General features: G+C 43.2%; 2 protein-coding genes across 2 annotated transcripts in view; one reads left to right on the forward strand and one right to left on the reverse strand.

Annotated features, from left to right (window-relative positions):
- Positions 1-523: 523 nt before the first annotated feature.
- LOC139382968 (ATP-sensitive inward rectifier potassium channel 1-like) lies at positions 524-1,624 on the reverse strand. Its single transcript, XM_071127247.1, has one exon. The coding sequence runs from the start codon at positions 1,622-1,624 to the stop codon at positions 524-526; it is 1,101 nt and encodes a 366-aa protein (XP_070983348.1).
- A 10,169-nt stretch (positions 1,625-11,793) lies between these two features.
- LOC139382191 (G protein-activated inward rectifier potassium channel 4-like) overlaps positions 11,794-22,432 on the forward strand; it is a 33,401-nt gene continuing 22,762 nt past the window's right edge. Inside the window, exon 1 of the mRNA XM_071126058.1 lies at positions 11,794-12,282. The gene's annotated coding sequence lies outside the window, so the exon portion shown is untranslated. The remainder of the gene's footprint in view (positions 12,283-22,432) is intronic.

The raw sequence follows: 22,432 nt of genomic DNA on the forward strand, positions 1-22,432 counted from the left end.
GAAATTTCTCCCAAGGATGAACCAGACATGTGGAGGTCTACAAAGTTTTTCTGAGGTCTTGGCTGATTAATTTAGATTTTCCCATGATGTCAAGCGAAGAGGCACTGAGTTTGAAGGTAGGCCTTGAAATACATCCACAGGTACACCTCCACTTGACTCGAATGATGTCAATTAGCCTATCAGAAGCTTTTAAAGCCATTACATCATTTTCTGGAATTTTCCGAGCTGTTTAAAGCCACAGTCAACTTAGTGTATGTATACTTCTGACCCACTGGAATTGTGATAGAGTGAATTATAAGTGAAATAATCTGTCTGTAATTAATTGTTGGAAAAATTACTTGTGTCATGCACAAAGTAGATGTCCTAACCGACTTGCCAAAACTATAGTTTGTTAACAAGAAATTTGTGGACTGGTTGAAAAACTATTTTAAATGACTCCAACCTAAGTGTATGTAGACTTCCCACTTCAACTGTACATATTATACATTTTTCCTCCAAAAGTTCACAACTTGGTCATATTAAGTTATTCTAGGATACCAATCACTCCAAATCCACCGTTGTCGATTCCATTAATGGAGGAGATGTGGTGTCCTACTATGTTGTGGAAGCAGTAGGCACAGTGTGCAGTGGTCACCGCCACCACCTTGGAGAAGTTGGAGAAGTCCACTCTGTACTTGCCCTCTTTACTGCGGGAGATGATGGGCAGGAAGTTGTAACCCCACATGATCTCCTGAGGGATGAAGGAAGTCCTGACCTGACAGGCTGAGCTGGTGGTCTCGGCTGTGCCGTCCAGAAATACCACCAGCTCAAACTCCTGTTTACGGAAGGTGTCCTCTGCCATGTCAAAGAAAGGGCTAGCCTTGTCAATCACATGGTAGAGTGTGAGAGGGCACACAAAGAAGAGGTTGTCCTTCCCAGCGTCCATCAGGAACTCAATGTTCACCTGGTCCATGATGATTGTCTCCCCATCGGGCTTGACGGTTGTCCTCAACAGCTTGCCGTAGATTTGGCTCCCGATCATCAGGGTCTTGCGTAAGTTGGCCACTCTTATCATGAGGCAAAGGAAGTCCTTCTTAGGACAGATGACAGCCATCTCACTGAATGTGATGGTCTTGGCCCTTTTCTTAGGGAGGGATATCTTGGACACGATGACTCCACATATGAAGCAGTGTATGAGGGCCCCTATGAGAGTCTGGATAATGATGAGGGCTACAGCAACAGGACAGTGAGGGGTAATGGCGCGTACACCATACCCGATGGTGGTCTGGGTCTCCAGGGAGAAAAGGAAGGCTGTAGTGAGACCGACGACGTTCCACACACAGGGGGTGTGATCGTTTGAGGGGTTCTGCCACTTCAGATCCCCGTTGTTCCAGGCAATCCAGAACCACAGCAGGCTGAAGATGAACCAGCTCAGGGTGAAGGAGGTGATGAAGAAGAAGAGGACAAAGCGCCAGCGGAACTCCACAAAGGTCGTCCAGAAGTCCACGAGGAAAGCAAAGTGGTTGCCGTATTTGACGTTGCCAAATTCAATGTTGCAGCGGCCATCTTTGGTCACCAGCCGAGTTCTGCGGATTCTTCGCTCCACCAGGTGGTCCTGGATGAGCTTCTGGATACCAAACACCATTTTCTAGCTCCTGTCGTCTGTTAGAGAGGACAATGTGTTAATTTAAATTTAGTACACACCCAGAAAAATAAATCAAATATCCTTGTCATCCACAAACTGTTAGATGTATACAGACTGAATACTATTAATACAGAATACTGGGGGTTTTCATTAATATGTTTAATCTTCCAAGATTAACCTGCATCCCACCCTCTATGCCAGTTGTTTAAGGTTCTTGGACCCTTTGAATTTAATGGAACAAGTATTATGAACCAGAATTCAATGATTAATAATGTCCTTATCCTTTGAAATCATTGTTTTTCAGATGAAATAGCTGCCCTTCACAACTTTCTAAATGCGATAATGACAAACCAAGAATTGGTCTATAAGAGGCTGTAAGAGAGAATGGAGTTGTGTAACATTCACTCTTGGATTCAGACTTGTGAAAAAGTTAATGTTTTACCTTCTTTAGTTCTTAATTTCACACATCGTTATTAAACTAATTAGGTAAAACACAAGGTAATAGTCCCACTGACCTTAATTCTCATCAAAATATCATTATTTGAAACAGCTTAGTAGCACAAACGCCTCAGCCAGTCTATGATCAATGAAATGATTTCACCTGCCCCAACCCTCAGTCTTATTACTTAACTGTAAAGTGTTGCTCTAGTTACTAGCAGTTGCTATGCATCACTTGCACATTTTAATCCACACATAAATCCTGTAATCCTGGGCACATGGCATAGTTAAGACCCCAAGTCATTACAGAAAGAAAGTTATTGTTGAAATATATCACTCCACTGACCCAAATCAGTCAGATCCCCATAACCTCCCTAAAACCATTATCATCTAGCCTACTACAACCATATATAGTTGAAGTCGGAAGTTTACATACACTTGTTGGAGTCATTAAAAATTGTTTTTCAACCACTCCACAAATTTCCTGTTAACAAACTATAGTTTTGGCAAGTCAGTTAGGACATCTACCTTGTGCATGACACAAGTAATTTTTCCAACAATTGTTTACAGACAGATTATTTCACTTATAATTCACTCTATCACAATTCCAGTGGGTCAGAAGTACACTAAGTTGACTGTGCCTTTAAACAGCTTGGACAATTCCAGAAAATGATGTAATGGCTTTAGAAGCTCTGATAGGCTAATTGACATCATTCGAGTCAAGTGGAGGTGTACCTGTGGATGTATTTCAAGGCCTACCTTCAAACTCAGTACCTCTTCGCTTGACATCATGGGAAAATCAAAATTAATCAACCAAGACCTCAGAAAAAAATTGTAGACCTCCACTAGTCTGGTTCATCCTTGGGAGCAATTTCCAAATGCCTGAAGGTTCCACGTTCATCTGTACAAACAATAGTACGAAAGTATAAACACCATGGGACCACTCAGCCGTCATACCGCTCAGGAAGGAGACGCGTTCTGTCTCCTAGAGATGAACGTACTTTGGTGCGAAAAGTGCAAATCAATCCCAGAACAACAGCAAAGGACCTTGTGAAGATGCTGGAGGAAACAGGTACAAAAGTATCTATATCCACAGTAAAACGAGTCCTATATCGACATAACCTGAAAGGCCGCTCAGCAAGGAAGAAGCCACTGCTCCAAAACCGCCATGAAAAAGCCAGACTATGGTTTGCAACTGCACATGGGGACAAAGATCGTACTTTTTGGAGAAATGTCCTCTGGTCTGATGAAACAAAAATAGAACTGTTTGGCCATAATGACCATCATTATGTTTGGAGGCTTGCAAGGGGGAGGCTTGCAAGCCAAAGAACAACATCCCAACCGTGAAGCACGGGGGTGGCAGCATCATGTTGTGGGGGTGCTTTGCTGCAGGAGAGACTGGTGCACTTCACAAAATAGATTGCATCGTGAGGCAGGAAATTTATGTGGATATATTGAAGCAACATCTCAAGACATCAGTCAGGAGGTTAAAGCTTGGTCGCAAATGGGTCTTCCAAATGGACAGTGACTCCAAGCATACTTCCAAAGTTGTGGCAAAATGGCTTAAGTACAACAAAGTCAAGGTATTGGAGTGGCCTTCACAAGCCCTGACCACAATCCTATAGAAAATGTGTGGGCAGAATTGAAAAAGCATGTGCGAGCAAGGAGGCCTACAAGCCTGTCTAAGTTACACCAGCTCTGTCAGGAGGAATGGGCCAAAATTCATCCAACTTATTGTGGGAAGCTTGAGGAAGGCTACCCGAAACGTTTGACCCAAGTTAAACAATTTAAAGACAATGCTACCAAATACTCTTTGACTGTATGTAAACTTCTGACCCACTGGGAATGTGATGAAATAAATAAAAGCTGAAATAAATAATTCTAAGGTATAAGGTATATGTAAAATTCCATCTTCAACTGTAGCTGCATATAAACTGGCACTTTCATAGTGATCACTTTTAGGGTATAGCACAGAAATATTTGATGGATGACCTCTGGCAATATGAAAGGCATAGGAGTTTTCTGAATAAATTGGTCTTGTCCTGCTGCCAAGTTATGCCAAATACTGATTTTGGTGGTGGTGCGCTTGTTAGGGAGTGGTGTGTACAAAATGACCAGTGCCTTAAGCTTGTGCCGTAAGCTTGTGCGTTTGTTTCTACGCTCAAATCTTTGAAACGTCCTGTATTGTATTTCACAAACAAAAACCTGATAATCACACACCATGCTTTGTTGTGAAGCTTTTCTTGTTTGGGTCTCACAAAGCATTTTACCACTAATCATTATTTCTTCCCCATTGTTACTGTATCGTGATGTAATGAATGCTGAGCTCATTTTAGGTTTACTTTGATACGATGCTTGGCTGATGCTTTTCAGTAATATACTTTTGAAATAGTGATACTTTTATTAGTATTGTATGGTTCAGTTGTCATTGTCAGTAATAACTCTTCAACAATGAATGGTTTCCTCAAGGAAATCTTATAATAATTAATTTAGGCGTATTACACACTGCTCTGCAATGTCATGGTAATAGGGACCATTTCCACCCTTGTAATCATCCGTTTGTGATTAATTGCGATGTTTTGACTACACTTATTCAGATTTTAATGTTTGAGCCAATTAGATACTTCACTCAATATTTACACTGACAAATGTAAACACATGTTGTATACTTTGCTTCTGCAATGAGAGGTCAGAAAGTCCGCAAATTATTTTACCTTTTGTGAGAACGGTAATAACAATGACAAAAAAATATATAAAATATATATATTAATTTTCCCAAGACCATTTCCTTTTAATGTTAAGATCCTCAACAATTTACAAGACGACAAACTAGCCCATACATGTACGTGCACACAAAGTTAGGAGTGGAGTCATATCAGTCATACTACATACAATATGCTCACTGGCAGACATGACACTTTCACTCATAGTGTTTTGGGAAGCAGCGCTTCTTTTAAGGAAGAAGAACATTAGCGGAATGCCGATTTAAAAATATATGCATCACATATTTGTAGGAGAGAGTAGCTCTAACACGACAAGCTCACCCTAGGCTCAAAGTGGGTGCATTTAAACATGATAGATATTATCATTACACTGTTGTTATAACAGGAGAATACAAAGTACTCACTGGATGATAATGGTCCAACTACAGAAGATGAGCTCCTCACTCAAACTGAGTTTTCCTGTGAGTGTGGAAACTGTGTTGCACCCTGGATCACCTCTGTCTCTGTCTCTCTCTCTCAGCCAGTCTCTGATGGTGTGCCCTCTGAACTGTAGTGTCTCAGTGCTACAGCTGTGTGTGCTTTTATAAAGCCTTGTACTGATGGGATTGGAATCACTTCAGGTGATGTTTACACACACACAAACATGAAGTAGGCTACCCATACAGCCCTCGAGCAGGGCTGTTGAGTGGGCATGTGTTTACCCCACACTGCGCTGGTACCCAGGTCCAGCCTGACTACCCCCTGCTACACCACCCGTGTCTGGGGCAGGGCTCTCAATGTTCAGATCAAGAGGAAGCTGTGTGCCACTGTTTACTGTACACACACATACACAATCACACACAATAGGAAAAATAAAGATCTTGAATCGAGGGACAGATTTTCTGATAAGACGTGTGACATAGGATTTGAGTTGTATCTGCTATTGAATTGTCAACCTGAGGCAAACAGTGATGCTGCATTTATGATGCACAGTCGCACAGTCACACAGTTCCCCTGATCTACCCGTAGCTCACAGCTCCTGAAGTGCTGTGACTTGCACTTTCTCCTTTTCTTATTCACAGATTACTGTAATACTTCTAGGCCTGGTGAGCTCATCCCCATTGTGAATGAAAAGTAAACCTAGCAACATGCGTAGGTTAGACTAACACAGAGAAACGAGATGAAAGAAAGAGACCATGTCCTAGATCAGATAGCAGATAGCTCTCTTGGGTAAGACTGGTATTATCTTTGTTCATGATCGTGGAGGATATGTGTGAATGCGTGGGGTAGGGGGTAGACATGGTGTGAATTGCTGTTTGTGTCGTCTTTCACCTCGTATTGTTTCCATGAAAAAGTTGCGTTTTTATCTTCCAAGTCTACATGTCTGTTGACACACAAGAAGGGTTCATGGCTGACAAAAATTATTACTTCATCTTCCTAGGTATAATGGTTTCCACTAGCTACCACAGCCAAAAAGTCAAAATTGGCTATATCGTAAAAATGGTAAAAATGAATTAAAACAAATATTAGCTTTTTGGTCTTCATTTCTGGTTAGGGTTAGGCATAAGGTTAGCAGTGAGGTTAAGGTTAGGTTTAGGTTCAAAATCACATTTTAAAAAGAGAAATTAAGAGAAATTGAAGAAATAGGCAAGGTTTACGACTTTGTGGCTGGGGTAACTAGGGACAACCAGGTCGTTTTTTAGTTGTGTTTATTAAACAACTAACAACTAAAACTTGAAAAAGCCATACATGCACATTAGTAAAATCATAGAGGATAACACACAATCAAATCTTGGACTTATTTACATTGTGGTCCTCTTAAGACAAGATCAAACACAGTTGCACACAGAATGACCTTGAAATAATAAAACATAAAAACAAAGAAGAAAAACATCTATCTCATCACTGCAGTTACATCATAGGGCACATTCACTTGGGCACAGAAGACATCAAACAGTTTGGTACTTTATTTTTAAAGCTGCCCAGAGAGGAAGTTGTTTTTATGGGCAGAGGCAACTCATTCCACTCTGAGGCTCCAGTACACAAGAATGTACCTTTCCCAGCATTACTCCTGAAACTGTATAAGCTATACTGCTTTATTACCTGTTAAAAGCATGTATGAGCCAGCATTACCTTAATATAAGGTTAATAATACACTACATGACCAAAAGTATGTGGGCACCTGCTCGTCGAACATCTCGTTTAATAGGGAGTTGGTCCCCCCTTTGCTGCTATAACAGCCTCCACTTTTCTGGAAAGGCTTTCCACTATATGTTGGAACATTGCTTTGGGGACCACAAGAGCATTAGTGAGGTCAGGCACTGATGTTGGACGATTAGGCCTGACTCGCAGTCAGCGTTCCAATTCATCCCAAAGGTGTTCGACGGGGTTGAGGTCAGGGCTCTGTGCAGGCCAGTCAAGTTCTTCCACACTGATTTCGACAAAGCACTTCTGTATGGACCTGGCATTGTGCACTGGGGTATTGTCATGCTGAAACAGGAAAGGGCCTTCCCCAAACTATTGGCAAAAAGTTGGAAGCACAGAATCGTTGAGAATGTCATTGTATGCTTTAGAGTTAAGATTTCCCTTCACTGGAACTAAGGGGCCTAGCCCAAACCATGAAAAACAACCCTAGACCATTATTCCTCCAACACCAAACTTTACAGTTGGCACTATGCATTCGGGCAGGGAGCGTTCTCCTGGCATCCGCCAAATCAAGATTCATCAGCCAGATGGTGAAGCGTGATTCTTCACTCCAGAGAACGCGTTTCCACTGCTCCAGAGTCCAATGGCGGTGAGCATTACACCACTCCAGCCGGCACTTGGCGTTGCGCATAGGGAATCTTAGGCTGGTGTGCGGCTGTTCGGCCATGGAAACCCATTTCATGATGCTCCCGAAGAATAGTTATTGTGCTGATGTTGCTTACAGAGGCAGTTTGGAACTTGGTAGTGAGTGTTGCAACCTAGACAGACGATTTTTATGCGCTACGTGATTTAACACTCGGCTGTCACATTTTGCAATATCCCTCAATCAATTAGATTTTCAGCTCTTTTTCATGGAATGTTTATAAGTTTTGGTCGAAAAATTAGGTCAGAGGAAGTCCACAAAGACTTGGAATTAATTCAAGTTGGAGGATAATTTAGGCTTCTTCATGATGGTTTTCAGCAAGGGGTCTGTTTTTCTACAGGGAAGCTTTCTGCAGTCATCATATTGAGGGACATTCAAGTTCCTCAAACATCAGTCTGCCCTGCAGAGTCTCTGGCAGAAATGGTAGGCTGCTACGCTCTCAAATGTCTGACGTGGAAAATTGGGTCGTACTCAAAAATGATTGGCTGCTTTTGATCACACAAATAGTCCTTCAAAATGATTTGTTTGACATGTAGCTGCCTCATTGTCTGTACGCATCGATGCTCACCTCGAGCTGACAGATGAGAAAAATTTAAACATTCAGAGAAGCAAGCTTTTATCAATATGATTGTAGGACAGAGACATACTGTGATATCTTTGTGTGGATGAGGTGGGTGAGGCTGTACATGTCAATGGTACTGTTCCAGTTAGACCTTGATGTGGCTTTCAGGCTTTCCTCAAACACGCTGTGGCTGCTGGTTACCATGCTGGCATCTAACAAGAGCAGGTATAGACTCTCAGGGTCACATGGAGGTGTGGGTGTGTGCGTGCGCGTCTCTTCCTCCCTTGTCTTGCATTACCTAGCTCATGTCCTCCCCTTGCATGTCCTCCCCTCCAAAGACTTCATGACGATTAAGCAGCCGTCTAGCTTGAAGAAAGTAATTACACTGAAGTGAAAGAAAAGGACTAAATTAAATCTGAGCCTATTTTCTCTCGAGCGGCCTTTTTTATCCTGTTCTGTTCTATAAGGGGTGCAGTGGCGTGTGTTATGGTATGAGTGCCAATGTAATTTCTTACAGATGTAGGATCTTAATTTGATCACCCTGATGCAGGAAAACTTGTCGTTTTTTTAGGTTTAAAAAGCCTTCTGAAGTTTGTGATTCTCACTTTCTGACTTGATTTTCCCTTACAAAAAATGTATCTACCCCTAAAAAAAATGCCATTAATTATAATCCACATACTTACACACTGTACATTCACACAGAGAACTGCAGCAGTCAGGGCAATTCTTCAATGGTTTACTGCTACTGCTTCTCTCCACACAGTGTCTGTGTGTAAGGGCTGTCCTTCTCACGCACAACACACCATCATGGGCAAATGGTCTAGTCTTCCAGTAGAGTGCATCCTTGCTTCCCTGTTTTTAAGTTGAAATCCAAACCTCTTCCAAAGAAATTGTTGCAGTTCTCTCAGTTTAAATATTGTGCTTGATAGGAGGTAGAACGTTGGAGAATCTAACCAGTTCTTCAAAAACATTGACAATCTTTTTAACTGCGGTGTCAGAGATAGTTCAGTGGTCCTGGAATGTTAACTTTTATCGGCCCGTTTTATGATTTATGTTAAGAGCCCCATAGAGGAACTGAAAATGTCCTAAACAATAGGATCAAACCGCATGACATGAGCTTGAGTAGATCTAGATGAATAATGTATCCTCACAAAAGAAGTAGATCCACACACCATAGAATAATTCATAATTTAAACACTAATAGAAGTTATCTTTCCCATAAATGAGTTAGTGCATCAAACATGTGTACGTGTACTGAACAAAAATATAAACTCAAAATGCAACAATTTGAATGATTTCACAGTTCATATAAGAAAATCGGTCACTTGAAAAAAACATTCATAGGCCCTAATCTATGGATTTCACATGACTGGGAACACAGATACTGTATGTACCTGCTGGTAACAGAAACCTTTTTAAAAAAGGTAGGGGCGTGGATCAGACAACCAGTGGGTATCTGGTGTGACCACCATGTGCCTCATGCAGCGCGACACATCTCCTTCACATAGAGTTGATCAGGCTGTTGATTGTGGCCTGTGGAATGTTATACCACTCCTCTTCAATGGCTGTGCGAAGTTGCTGGATATTTACGGGAAATGGAACATGCTGTCGTACACGTCGATCCAGAGCATCCAAACATACTCAGTGAGTGAGATGTCTGGTGAGTGTACAGGCCATGGAAGAACTAGGACATTTTCAGCTTCCAGGAATTGTGTACAGATCCTTGCGACATGGGGGCATTATCATGCTGAAATATAAGGTGATGGCGGCAGATGAATGGCATGAAAATGAACCACGGGATCTCGTCACTGTATCTCTGTGCATTCAAATTGCAAACCGCTCTCCTACACGATCCCATACACATGCTGACAAAACTGCAATTTTTTTGTCCCCAACACAAGGTGCATCTGTATAATGATCATGCTGTTTAATTAGCTTCTTAATATACCAAGCCTGTCAGGTGAATGGATTATCTTGGCAAAGGAGAAATGCTCACTAACAGGGATGTAACCAAATTTGTGCACATTATTTGAGAAAAACAAGCTTTTTGTGCAATATGGAACATTTCTGGGATATTTTATTTCAGCTGAAACATAGGACCAACTGAAACATAGGACCAACACAACATGTTGCATTGATATTTTTGCTCATTGTATATTGATGGTTGGCTGGTAAATGGATGGTCTAATGATCTACACAATCTGAATGCCAAAATGTTTGCTTTGCTGACAAGGTGATTTATTGAAGTTAAACAAATCGGTCCCAGCACAGACGATAAATTAATAATTTAATCATTTTCTGGCGCCAATTGATATGCTTCATTATGAATATATCATTACTATGCTATTCATGTTGGCCCTCTCTGCTTAATATGAAAATGATAATTTAGTGAAAATGATAAATATTGTAGTCATTAACGCAGGGACTGTACCTTAAAAGCAGTTAAAACCTGCTGCACTATTTAGTTAGCCAACAAGGCAGAGTGATTATGGAATACTATTTCGATTTTTTTAAGCAATCCCTCCCTCCCTTACAGTCCCTCCCTCCCTTACTCCATAGTCCTGTTTCTTCCATGATGTTTATTATTTGTGTAAGTCCTTGGCTCGCTCTGATTTCCCTGCTCTGCTACTGACTGTTCCTCCTGCCTGATCCTCCTGCCTGGTCCTTCTGCCTGATCCTCCCGCCTGGTCCTTCTTGTTCTTGGGAGCTGGTAACACTTCAGTTCATTGAGGTGTCAATCACAACTAATGAACTCTGGGACAAGGCAGGGGAATGTAAATGAGGAAGGAAGGAAGGAAGGAAGGAAGGAAGGAAGGAAGGAAGGAAGGAAGGAAGGAAGGAAGGAAGGAAGGAAGGAAGGAAGGAAGGAAGGGAGAATGGAGATAAATGACTCACTCATTCAGAATTTTGTGCCTCCTAAGTCTGGGTAATTAACATTTTCCAGGGACACATCCGTCAACCCTGTGGCCCAACCTCCCATCAGTCCAAGGTAAATGAGGACAGGGCTTGTGTAAAGGGTCAGACAGATGGTAGCTGGTTGTGAAGGAGATGTGTGAAAGGAAATGTTTGTACTGTATTTTCCTGTTTATTATTGGGATCCAATGTAGCTAACAAAAATAGTGCAACTCAATTGTCACCCAGAACACATTTACATAATACCACGGTTCTGGAGTTGGGTAAACACCAGGTCCTAACTTCGCTCCCCTGATCCTCCCTTCCCTCTCCTCTCCTCTCACTGTACCTACACCTCTTCCCGCTAATACTCTCTCTCTCTCTCTCTCTCTCTCTCTCTCTCTCTCTCTCTCTCTCTCTCAGGGGCCTTTAGGGCCTTTTCCTCAACTGCAATTTTAGAGGAATTGATTATACAGCACTTCCCTTTGGCGTATCTCTCTGTCTCTCCCTCATTCTCTTCCTATCCTCTCTCTCTCTCTCTCCCTCACTATCTCCCTAATCTGTCTCCCTATCCCTTTTCTCCCTATCCCTTCTCTCCCTCACTGTCTCCTTCAATCTCTCTATCCTCTATCTCCCTATCCTCTCTCTCTCCCTCACTCTCTCCCTATCCTCTCTCTCTCTCGCAGTATTTTCTCTTCCAAGCTCATTCCTCTATGCCTTTGCCTGCAGAGTGAAACGAGCCATGTGGTAGGCAGGCACACACACATAGACGCTCTCTGCACACACACACACACACACACACACACACACACACACACACACACACACACACACACACACACACACACACACACACACACACACACACACACACACACACACCACATGCACAAACACACACACGTAAAGGACAAATCCTGAGAGACAAGAGCTCTGTGTGGAAGTGAGAGAAGAGCAAGAGGGGGAGGGGGGTGGTTGGGGGAGGAAACACTCACACACATATTCACATGCTCTCCCTCTCTACCTCATACACACTCAAACACACACTCAAAAATACACACACACAGGACTAGAGCGGTGAAGAGGAGAAGAGAAGAGCTGGGAGGCAGGAGGGCTGCTGAACAAAGCAAGGGAAGGAGAGTGGAGTCCAGGGGAGAGCAGCAGCCGTGAAATGCCTCAACAGGAGCCTGCCAGCTACTCTTGTGGCCACCTAAAGGTAAGACTCATGCTACACTGAGAAAAGTGGGAAGACACGGACGGAGCAGAGTAGAGAGAGGGGTGGAGAAAGTATAGCGCTGATGCAAGCCTAACGCTGTGGTTATAGGGTACCCTCAGGCTGCAGCTGAGTTGTTCGATCTGCCTATGAATGCAGTGCTGTGCTGTGCTGTCATTACCTTCCGTAATTCTTCACCTTGACATCGTCCATTTAGCCGCGTGACAGATCAAAGAGTGTATGTTAATTAAAATCATATAGTATGGCTCTTATGCTCCCCAAGAGAGAGACTGATACGGTGTGTTGTGCTGGAGCTCAGTTGCCTCAGATTCCTCCAGCCTGCTAGCCTGTCTGCCTGCCTGCATGCATGCCTGCCTGCCTGCGACCTCTGTCCCATCACAGCCTGCCTAGGTTCTATATCACTAATGTCACTGCAGTGATAGATCACCCATGCATTTGTTTGCCCTCAATGCGAGGGCTAGATAATCAAAAAGCAATGGGTTTTCAGCCCTGTCAGACCACCGTGAGAGGCTGCTGATGCTACTGCCTTTGTGTGCCTGCCTAGTTGTCTGGTGTGAGAGGATTCTGTAATTGTCCTATAGTACAATGCAGGAGTCTTACGAGTGCAGCAGCCAACAGTGTGGGGGTTGGCTACAGAGGGTGGCAGCACAACATAGTCCACACATTCAATGAAAGAAGGAATGGTGGAGAGAGAGGGATAGAGAAAGAGGAATAGAGAGAGAGGCCATTATCTGTTTGCTGTAGTTTTCCGCTGGAATATTAGAGACTATAAAAAAATGTTGACCAAATCATTTGTATTGATTCCATTGATGTGTCTCTGAGCCGGGCATTAGAGAGTCTGATTTCAGTGCCATTGTGATGTACTATTGTCTGCTGATTCCGTAAGCTCTCCTGTTATCGGCTGTCCTGGAAGAGTGTACCCTGCACAAAACATCTTGAGAGTTGTCACTGTAAAACTTTCATGACAATCAGGTCTGTGGCCATGGACAACAAGATTTTTTTTCCTACGCAGTGTTCCCGGGAATGTCCTCAGCAGGGAATGCAGAGGTGGTGTAGTAGCGTTCAGTATTCATGCAGAATGTGTACGTGATCATACATTTCCCCTTGAGCAGTGTAAAAGCAGGGCTAACAGGGAAATTATATAGGAGAAGGATGGTGCAGACCAGTAGCACATAGCACATATATTATTCTATGCTCACCTTTTGACCTTTTGATACAATGTGCAGTTTTTTTCTCTCAGTCTATCCATATAGGCATCACTTCATTCTGACCAGTCTATCCATATAGGCATCACTTCATTCTGACCAGTCTATCCATATAGGCATCACTTCATTCTGACCAGTCTATCCATATAGGCATCACTTCATTCTGACCAGTCTATCCATCTGTACAGGTGGTAGACATAAGTTAAAAAGCAGCCCATCCCCGCTTATATTATACAGTGCATTTGGAAAGTATTCAGACCCCTTGCCTTATTCTAAAATGGATAAAAAATACATACACATTTAATCAATGCCCCACAATGCCCCATAATGCCCAATAATGACAAAGCAAAAACAGTTTTTTTGTATTTTTTGCTAAAAAAAAAAGTGTAACTACGGAAATATCACATTTACATAAGTATTCAGACACTTTACTCAGTACTTTGTTGAAGCACCTTTGGCAGCAATTACAGCCTTGAGTCTTCTTGGGTATGATGCTACAAGCTTGTCACACCTGTTTTTAGGGAGTTTATCCTATTCTTCTCTGCAGATCCTCTCAAGCTCTGTCAGGTTGGATGGGGAGCGTTGCTGCACAGTTATTTTCATGTCTCTCCAGAGATGTTTAATCGGGTTTAAGTCCGGGCTCTGGCTGGGCCACTCAAGAACATTCAGAGACTTGTCCCGAAGCCACTCATGTGTTGTCTTGGCTGTGTGCTTAGGGTCGTTGTTCTGTTGGAAGGTGAACCTTCACCCCAGTCTGAGGTCCTGAGCACACTTATCATCAAGGATCTCTCTGTACTTTGCTCTGTTCATCTACCCCTCGATCCTGATTAGTCTCCGAGTCCTTGCCACTGAAAAACATTCCCACAGCATGATGCTTTCACCACAATGCTTCACCGTAGGGATGGCGCCAGGTTTCCTTCAGACATGACACTTGGCATTCAGGCCAAATAATTAAATCTTGGTTTCATCAGACCAGAGAATCTTGTTTCTCATGGTCTGAGAGTCTTTATGTGCCATTTGGCAAACTCCAAGCAGGCTGTCATGTGCCTTTTACTGAGGAGTGGCTTTTGTCTGGCCACTCTACCATGAAGGCCTGATTGGTGGAGTTCTGCAGAGATGGTTGTCCATCTGGAAGGTTCTCCCATCTCAACAGAGGAACTCTGGAGCTCTGTCAGAGTGACCATCAGGTTCTTGGTCACCTTCTTGACCGAGGCTTTTCACCCCATATTGCTCAGTTTGGCCAGCCGGCCAGCTCTAGGAAGCGTCTTGTTGATTCCAGACATCTTCCTTTTAAGAATGATGGAGGCCACTGTGGTCTTGGGGACCTTCAATGTTGCAGACAGTTTTTGGTACCCTTCCCCAGATCTGTGCCTTGATACAATCCTGTCTCTGAGCTCTACAGACAATTCCTTTGACCTCATGGCTTGGTTTTTGCTCTGACATGCATATAGACAGGTGTGTGCCTTTCCAAATCATGTCCAATCAATTGAGTTTATCACAGGTGGACTCCAATCAAGTTGTCGAAACATCTCAAGGATGATCAATGGAAACAGTATGCACCTGAGCTCAATTTCGAGTCTCATAGCAAAGGGTCTGAATACTTATGTAAATAAGGAATTTCTGTTTCACATTTTTTATAAATTAGCAAAGATTTTTTTAAACCTGTTTTCGCTTTGTCAAAATGGGGTATTGTGCGTTGATTGATAAGGATTTATTTATTTTTTAATCTATTTTGGAATAAGGCTGCAATGTAACAAAATGTGGAAAAAGTTAAGGGGTCTGAATACTTTCCGGTTGCACTGTAGCAATGCATCTGTGTCAGGAGCTTAGCCAAGCGTGAACAATTTGTTGTATTAAACTTGTATTCTTTATGATTAAAATAGAAAGCTATACTCTATATTATATATTGTGTAATGGTCAACTGTGGATGAAAGGAGTGCTCTCTTCTGATACCTGTTGTGTTGTTGAATTAGTTAGCGGAATTAAAAAGTGATCTACTGTAGAATTTCTCTAGCCTATAGCGTGTTCTGTCATTGAAATATATAGTCGACACTGAGCTCTGTTCTGTTAAAATACAATTCCAAATCTTGCACGGGAAGAAAATGATTGAGGGTCCCGTGTGGTTCAGTTGGTAGAGCATGATGCTTGGTAGAGCATGGGGCGGTAGGTAGCCTGGTGGGTAGGTGCGTTGGGCCAGTAACCGAAAGGTTGCTGGATTGATTCGCCAAGCTGACAAGGTAAAAATCTGTTGTTCTGCCCCTGACCAAGGCAGTTCCCCGGGCACTGTGGATGTCGATTAAGGCAGTCATCTGCATCTCTCTGATACAAGGGGGTTGGGTTCAATGCTGAAGACACATTTCAGTTGTATGCATTCAGTTGTACAACTGACTAGATATCTGTGGGTTTGATTCCCACGGGGTGCCAGTACAAGAATGTACATGCCCAGTACTGTAAGTTGCTCTGGGTAAGTTGCTCTGTCTCCTAAATGACTCGAATGTTAAAGGTATTCTTCCAGCAATCTTTGGCCATTGGTAATGGAAAGAGCTCTGTGTTTATACTGTATTTAAAAGTGACATCGTACATGTTTAATGAAGGTGAGTTTTCCTTGAGTTTTCCTTGTAAAAGTATATATGCTCTGTCTATTGCTATTGCCTGGTTCTGTCATAACATAAAGTTGGAAGTCAACGCTGCTTGTAAGCAGATCAAACGCACCTCCAGCAGCCTGTAAACAGATGCAGGTCGGGCAGCTGCAGGGATCACCTTTTTGTCCTCTATGCCCCTCAGCTCTCTGCCCACAGCCAGACCTCCTCGTACAGCAGAGACAGAGCTAGCAGATCACCTTCAGTCTCTACTACCGTGTCTGGCAGTGCAGTACAATAATTTTCTCCTTCCCTGTAAAGCCACTCACATAGACAGAATGGGAAGAGCATTCCTTGTCCAGGTTAATTGGCCGTTACCGAGGTGGAGGTGGGAGGAGAGTAATAGTTGGCCGTGCTCTAATCTGTCCAGTGTCATTGACTGGAGAACAATCTGGGATGACATTGAGGTTTTAGAGACAGAGCTCCTTATTAAAGCAGTGATGTCCTTTATCCCTAACTAGCCCCATTGGAATATCCACGGGCATTACGATTGGGTTGTGTAAAGCTGCGCTCCGAATTGATGATTACTTGTGTGCTGCCAGCTGTGGGCATGTGTGCAGGATGGAAACAAACCCAATCTGTTTTACGTTCCGAAGTCTGTTTCGTATCCGACTGACTGTATGACCAAAATTATCCTATTTACACTTTGTAATCAAGTCAATTGAACCTTATCTTTCAGGGTGAGACTGGTGCATCAATCGTTTCTCAGTATGTGTTCTCCGTAAGTCCATTTGGATAAAACCATTGTATTTTGTATCTACTTCAGAACAGCCTTGATGACATTCAAATCCTTAAGAGTCGATTGACACACGTATTTAACAATCTAGCTGACATAATTTGACTTTTAGAGGATAATGACAATAATCTTCACTTTCCTTTCATATGACAATAATAATGTATTATTTGTTCTATAATATGACGGTGGTATAAAGCAGTAGTCGTGTCTATGCTGGAGAATCATAATTACTACCAAAGCTATCATTAAGGTGAAATAACTGAATATGCTGTTGACTTAACCATCTTCAGAGGAGCTTTTCTTTGCATACACATCTATCTATGGAGGCAAGCTTGATTATTCATCACCCAGGTGACAAGTTGCCCTCAGTCATAGCCCATTAACACAGAGAAAAGAGACATATGTTTAATATAACAGGCTCAAGGCCTATTGAGTGACACCATGGATGTTCTGATGTGGTATGGTGGTGGCGAGTGGAACGGCCTCCTGATAGGACTGGAGCAAGGACAGAGCGAGGTGCCGCAGGAATTCTAATTAGGTCTGTGTGACCTTTGGCTCTTCCTGCATGCACTTCGCACCCCCTCCTCTCTTCATCTCCTGCTCTCTACATCCTCTCGTCCATCCATCCCTCACTCTCTCACTCCTACAGCGATGGAGCTGTGAGAGAGGAAATGTGGGGTCTGGGCTGTAAATCATGACAAGAGGCTGACGAGCCACCTGATAAAAGCGGGACAGGGTGTTGCAGGGTGTTGGTGCTCCTTTCCTCTCTTTAACCCCCATCCCCCGCCACATTCATTCCTGTAGGACTGCTCTGGTCCAGTAGAGTGGGTGTTTTTGGCTTGGCCCGGTGCTCAGTCCGTCCAGCATCACTCAACAGTGTTGGGGAGTCTGGGGCATCACTTTTATAAATACACGTACCCTTGGCGCAGGGGCGCGAGAGGACGAGATTGGAGCAAGCAGCAGAGACTCAACTTGCAACAGCTATTCCTGGCTGAGGCTGTGTGGTGTTTTATTTGTCTTTTGTCAATTCATTAGACTAATAGTCTCCAGTGTGGGCAGTACATCTAGCTGAGGCAGTGTCTATTGCTCTGGAGAAGGTGATCCGTGAGAGATGTACTGTATATTCTCAAGGCCGGCTATCAGCCATGGGGAGGGGAAAAGGCAGTCTGGGCCTGGAGCCAAGCTGGCTGGCATCCGCAGGCTTTGGATACGTTTTTAGTCATTTGCCCTGCCCGACCTCAAAGTGTCATAGAGATAGGGACGAAGCGCTGCACTGTGGGCCACTTGTCTTAGCCTGAGACGAAAGCACGCATGAGAACCTGGTAACCATGACGCTGCTGAGAGAAAGTTCCGGTACGCTCCCAATGCTGGGCTACAGAGATGAAAGAGACATTGGAGCAAATTATTCCACTAGAGGAGATATCTATCTTCTGCACTGATTGTGCAGATCCTCCCAGTGCAGATACTGTTTAAGACTCAGCTCTCTCTCTCCTCTCCTCTGCCAGATCTGTGCTCTGTTTTGATGTCTCCTCAGAATTGCCTTTCAGTGGAAAACGTGAAGATTCTGTATGACCTCGGAATATATGGATGATTGCCCTCTCATAGCAGAGTTTGTATTGTAAACTGAAGGTTTACTGCGGAATTAGCAGTTTCTCACTGCACTCATCATTCTTTGAGGAATGGACAGTATCGTGGTATACTGTAGCTTGTTCACAGATCTATCTTGAAACAATTTTCAAAACATGCACGTCTCATGGATATTTTTAGGCAGAAAATGTGTTCGTTTCCCAGACTCCCTAAACTTGCTCTTTTAAAGAGCTTTGATTACCTTCAAATTATGAGAAAATGTAAGCTAATCGAGAAAATAAAGTGATCCAAACTCAGTTATCTTGTTGATGAAGTTCTTTGTCTTCTCAGGCAGAGTAATGATTAGGGGGTAATCTAAGGCCTCTGTACTACGGTCCTCCAGAGGCCGGTTTAACTCTGCTGGGCGACGGCCGTGTTATTGGAGCAGTAATTAGTATTGATACAAGCCCCATCCTGGCCTGGCCACCTGGCTCCTCACGGCTAGTCCTCACCTTTCCAAACTGCACTGAGGGCTGATATCGAATACATTTTAGAAGTGCCTTTAATTAAGATAATTCAACCTTACAATAGCTGTTTGTGTAACTCAAACAAAGACTTGGACTGTCCTCAAAAAACATAATGTGAAAGTATACAGGTGGAAACACTACAGAAGCCTGACACAGCTGCTGTAGCGAGAGACAGAGAAAGATAGAGAGGGGGGGGGGGCAGGTTTACTTCTCTGACACTGTCACCCTGCCTCTAAACACGACAGATGAGCGCTCACACTATCAGAGCCTAAACACAATTTACCCAAAGCATCCTGTCGCTCTTCAAGTAACAAGATAAACGCTTGTTACCCTCTTAAAGATAAAACACTGAGCTGGAATCTGTGTTCGCACAACCACTGGTGAGTCTGCAGCGAGAGCAAAGCGGCAATCAAACGCAGGCAGAGTATGCACACAGGTCCTGGGTTCACCAGTCACTGGGGAGATGTTTAATGCATGAAAGCCTAAACTGACTTGGAAAGCAGGACCTGGTGACACTATAATGCATTCACCCAGGGTTCTTCTGGGGCTTTGTGTGTCTTGTATTCCTCTGTCTGTCTTTCTACATCTCAGATGCCTGTCACGTCACTCTGCCCTTTGCTTTAAACCCGTCAATGTCAACACTGTATTCCTGCTGGGATCTCCTGTGTGACGTGAGCCCTCATTCCTCCACCCTGCTTTGCAATTTCTCTCCATGATGCCTTGCCTTCCATCTCACTGATCAAAACAGATCAATGTCAGAGCAGGATGACAGAGACTAATCAGATGGTGTTGTAGAAGAAATCTGGTGATTGTTCTCTGATTGGCAGAGGTGGGATCAAGTCACTATTATTTTGGTCACAAGCAAGTCTCAAGTCACAAGGTCCGAGTCTCAAGTTGAGTCCCAAGTAGAATGGGGCTGCAGGTAGCCTAGTGGTTAGAGCACTGTAACCGAAAGGTTGCAATATCAAAAAAGGTTGCAAGATCCCCGAGCTGGTAAAAATTGATCGTTCTGCCGCTGAACAGGCAGTTAACCCACTGTTCCTCGGCTGTCATTGAAAATAAGAATTTGTTCTTAACTGACTTGCCTGGTAAAATAAAAGAATAATGGGTTGAGTCTGGAGTCAAGTCCAATCATACATTGGAGCAAATCGTTTAGTCAAGTAAAGAAAAAGCTATACATGCAATGAGTTGTTCAACTACACATCTTTGTCTATTTATTGAGACTACCAGATAGCTTTTTTCATTATTCTGTCTGAAACATATTTTGATGTATGTAAAAATTCCAAATGCAAGCTTCATAAGTAAATTATCAATTTCAAGAAATGTTTGACACACCAAAATACCAGTAGGCGTACGCTAGTAATTGTTGCTTGATGCCCCATTGCTGGTGAGCTTGCAAAGTAAACAGTGAATATCACCAAACAATTTTTGGAGCTGCATATTTATTTATGGCAATCCTCTCCATAAAATGTGATGTTTGTGCTGCACCTGATCCTATAGCTGTATAGCAAATCAGCAATCTGTTCGCTAGCTCAATGGCTCTCAAAATGTTTGACCCTTGACCCCCAAAAAGCAGTGGTTAAAAGCTTGTGACCCCCCGTGCACGCACGTACATGTTTTACACCTGCATTTTGAGCTGAAAGTCATTCATCTTAGCAGCCAATATCAAGAAGGCATATCATGTCACTTCTCTGGAGGCCAGAGCAAGCAGAATCATACAGCCAACCTACCTGTATGCAGTGGAGGTTGCAGGATCGAATGGAAAGCATGGTCTGTCTACACCAAACACTATCCCTTTCAAGGTCTGTCCTTCTCCAGAATACTCCTTGCCAATTGGGTAACCCTTTTCTTCCTCACAAATACTGTATTTAATTCACCAGAATATGTTCAATATTCATCCCATAATATTGAAGACAGTGAGATATTACAGCTATCCTTAAAGCTATCTGAAATATGAAAATGATCAATCAAATCGCCAGGTAGCCTATTGTTCCGGCATAGATGATTCAGTAGTAGATTTCTAAATTATATTTTATTGATGGATTAGCTGACAATGTCACAAAAACAATGTGCACACTTCAATGGGCCAGAAGTCCGTGAGTTGTGATTCTGGATGGCCAGATAACTACCAACAATGACAAGAAACTGCCATGTGGGGAATCGTAAGTGACTCGTTTCAGTTAGTTTCAGCTTGTTATTGATGCCATCTCTTGTTTTGGGGTGTTTTGACTGATTTCATGTCAATGCTAAAATGGCAAAAAATTGTCCACATACCTTTGTATATATATATGAAATGGGTTTCATGGTCGAGTAGCCGCACACAAGCTCAAGATCACCATGCACAATGCCAAGCGTCAGCTGGAGTGGTGTAATGCTCTCCGCCATTGGACTTTAGAGCAGTGGAAACACGTTCTCTGGAGTGATGCATCACGCTTCACCATCTGGCAGTCTGACGGACGAATCTGGGTTTGGCGGATGCCAGGAGAACACTACCTGCCCCAATGGAGGAGGAATAATGATCTGGGGCTGTTTTTCATGGTTTGGGCTAGGCCCCTTAGTTCCAGCGAAGGGAAATCTTAATTCTACAGCATACAATGACATTCTCAACGATTCTGTGCTTCCAAATTTTACCAATAGTTTGGGGAAGGCCCTTTCCTGTTTCAGCATGACAATGCCCCCGTGCACAAAGCAAGGTCCAGACAGAAATGGTTTGTCGAGAACACCTTTGGGATGAATTGGAACGCCGACTGCGAGCCAGGCCTAATCGCCCAACATCAGTGCCCGACCTTGTGGTTGAATGAAAGCAAGTCACCGCAGCAATGTTCCAACATCTAGTGGAAAGCCTTCCCAGAAGAGTGAAGGCTTTTATAGCAGCAAAGGGGGGACCAACTACATATTAATGATCATGATTTCGGGAGCCGGTGTCCACATACTTCTGGTCATGTAGTGTATATAAATACAAATGGTAGGCTACATGTAACCTATTAAAATATGTATGAAAAATATGTATTTTCCCATTCAGTTTCACACTCGCAACCCCCCAAAAACCTTCTCCCCACTTTGAGAACCATTGCGCAATCTCACCCGACCTGTGTTGATTGACAGTTTTCTGGTCCAATCAGAGGGCCGAGCATGCATTTCCCTAGCCAATCTGTTGCAGTTGTTTTGGATTTGCAACTGAATGCTGCGGCTACGGTCTCTGACTGTGTGGAGAGTAATCCATGGAGACTCTGTGCCACAAAATGAGTGACAAAACGTGGCCAGATAATTTCAAGTCCACAGTCTCAAGTCAAAGTCGGGTCCCGAGTCTTGAGGCTCCAAGTCCAAGTCAAATATCAAGTTATATTTTTTCTATCAAATCGAGTCTCAAGTCATCGAATTTGTGACTCGAGACAGACTTGAGTCCAAGTCATGCGATTCGAGTCCACACCTCTTCTGATTGGTGATTATGGAACACAC

This window comes from Oncorhynchus clarkii, chromosome 24, assembly GCF_045791955.1.
Source record: "Oncorhynchus clarkii lewisi isolate Uvic-CL-2024 chromosome 24, UVic_Ocla_1.0, whole genome shotgun sequence".
NCBI classification, from domain to species: Eukaryota; Metazoa; Chordata; class Actinopteri; order Salmoniformes; family Salmonidae; genus Oncorhynchus; species Oncorhynchus clarkii.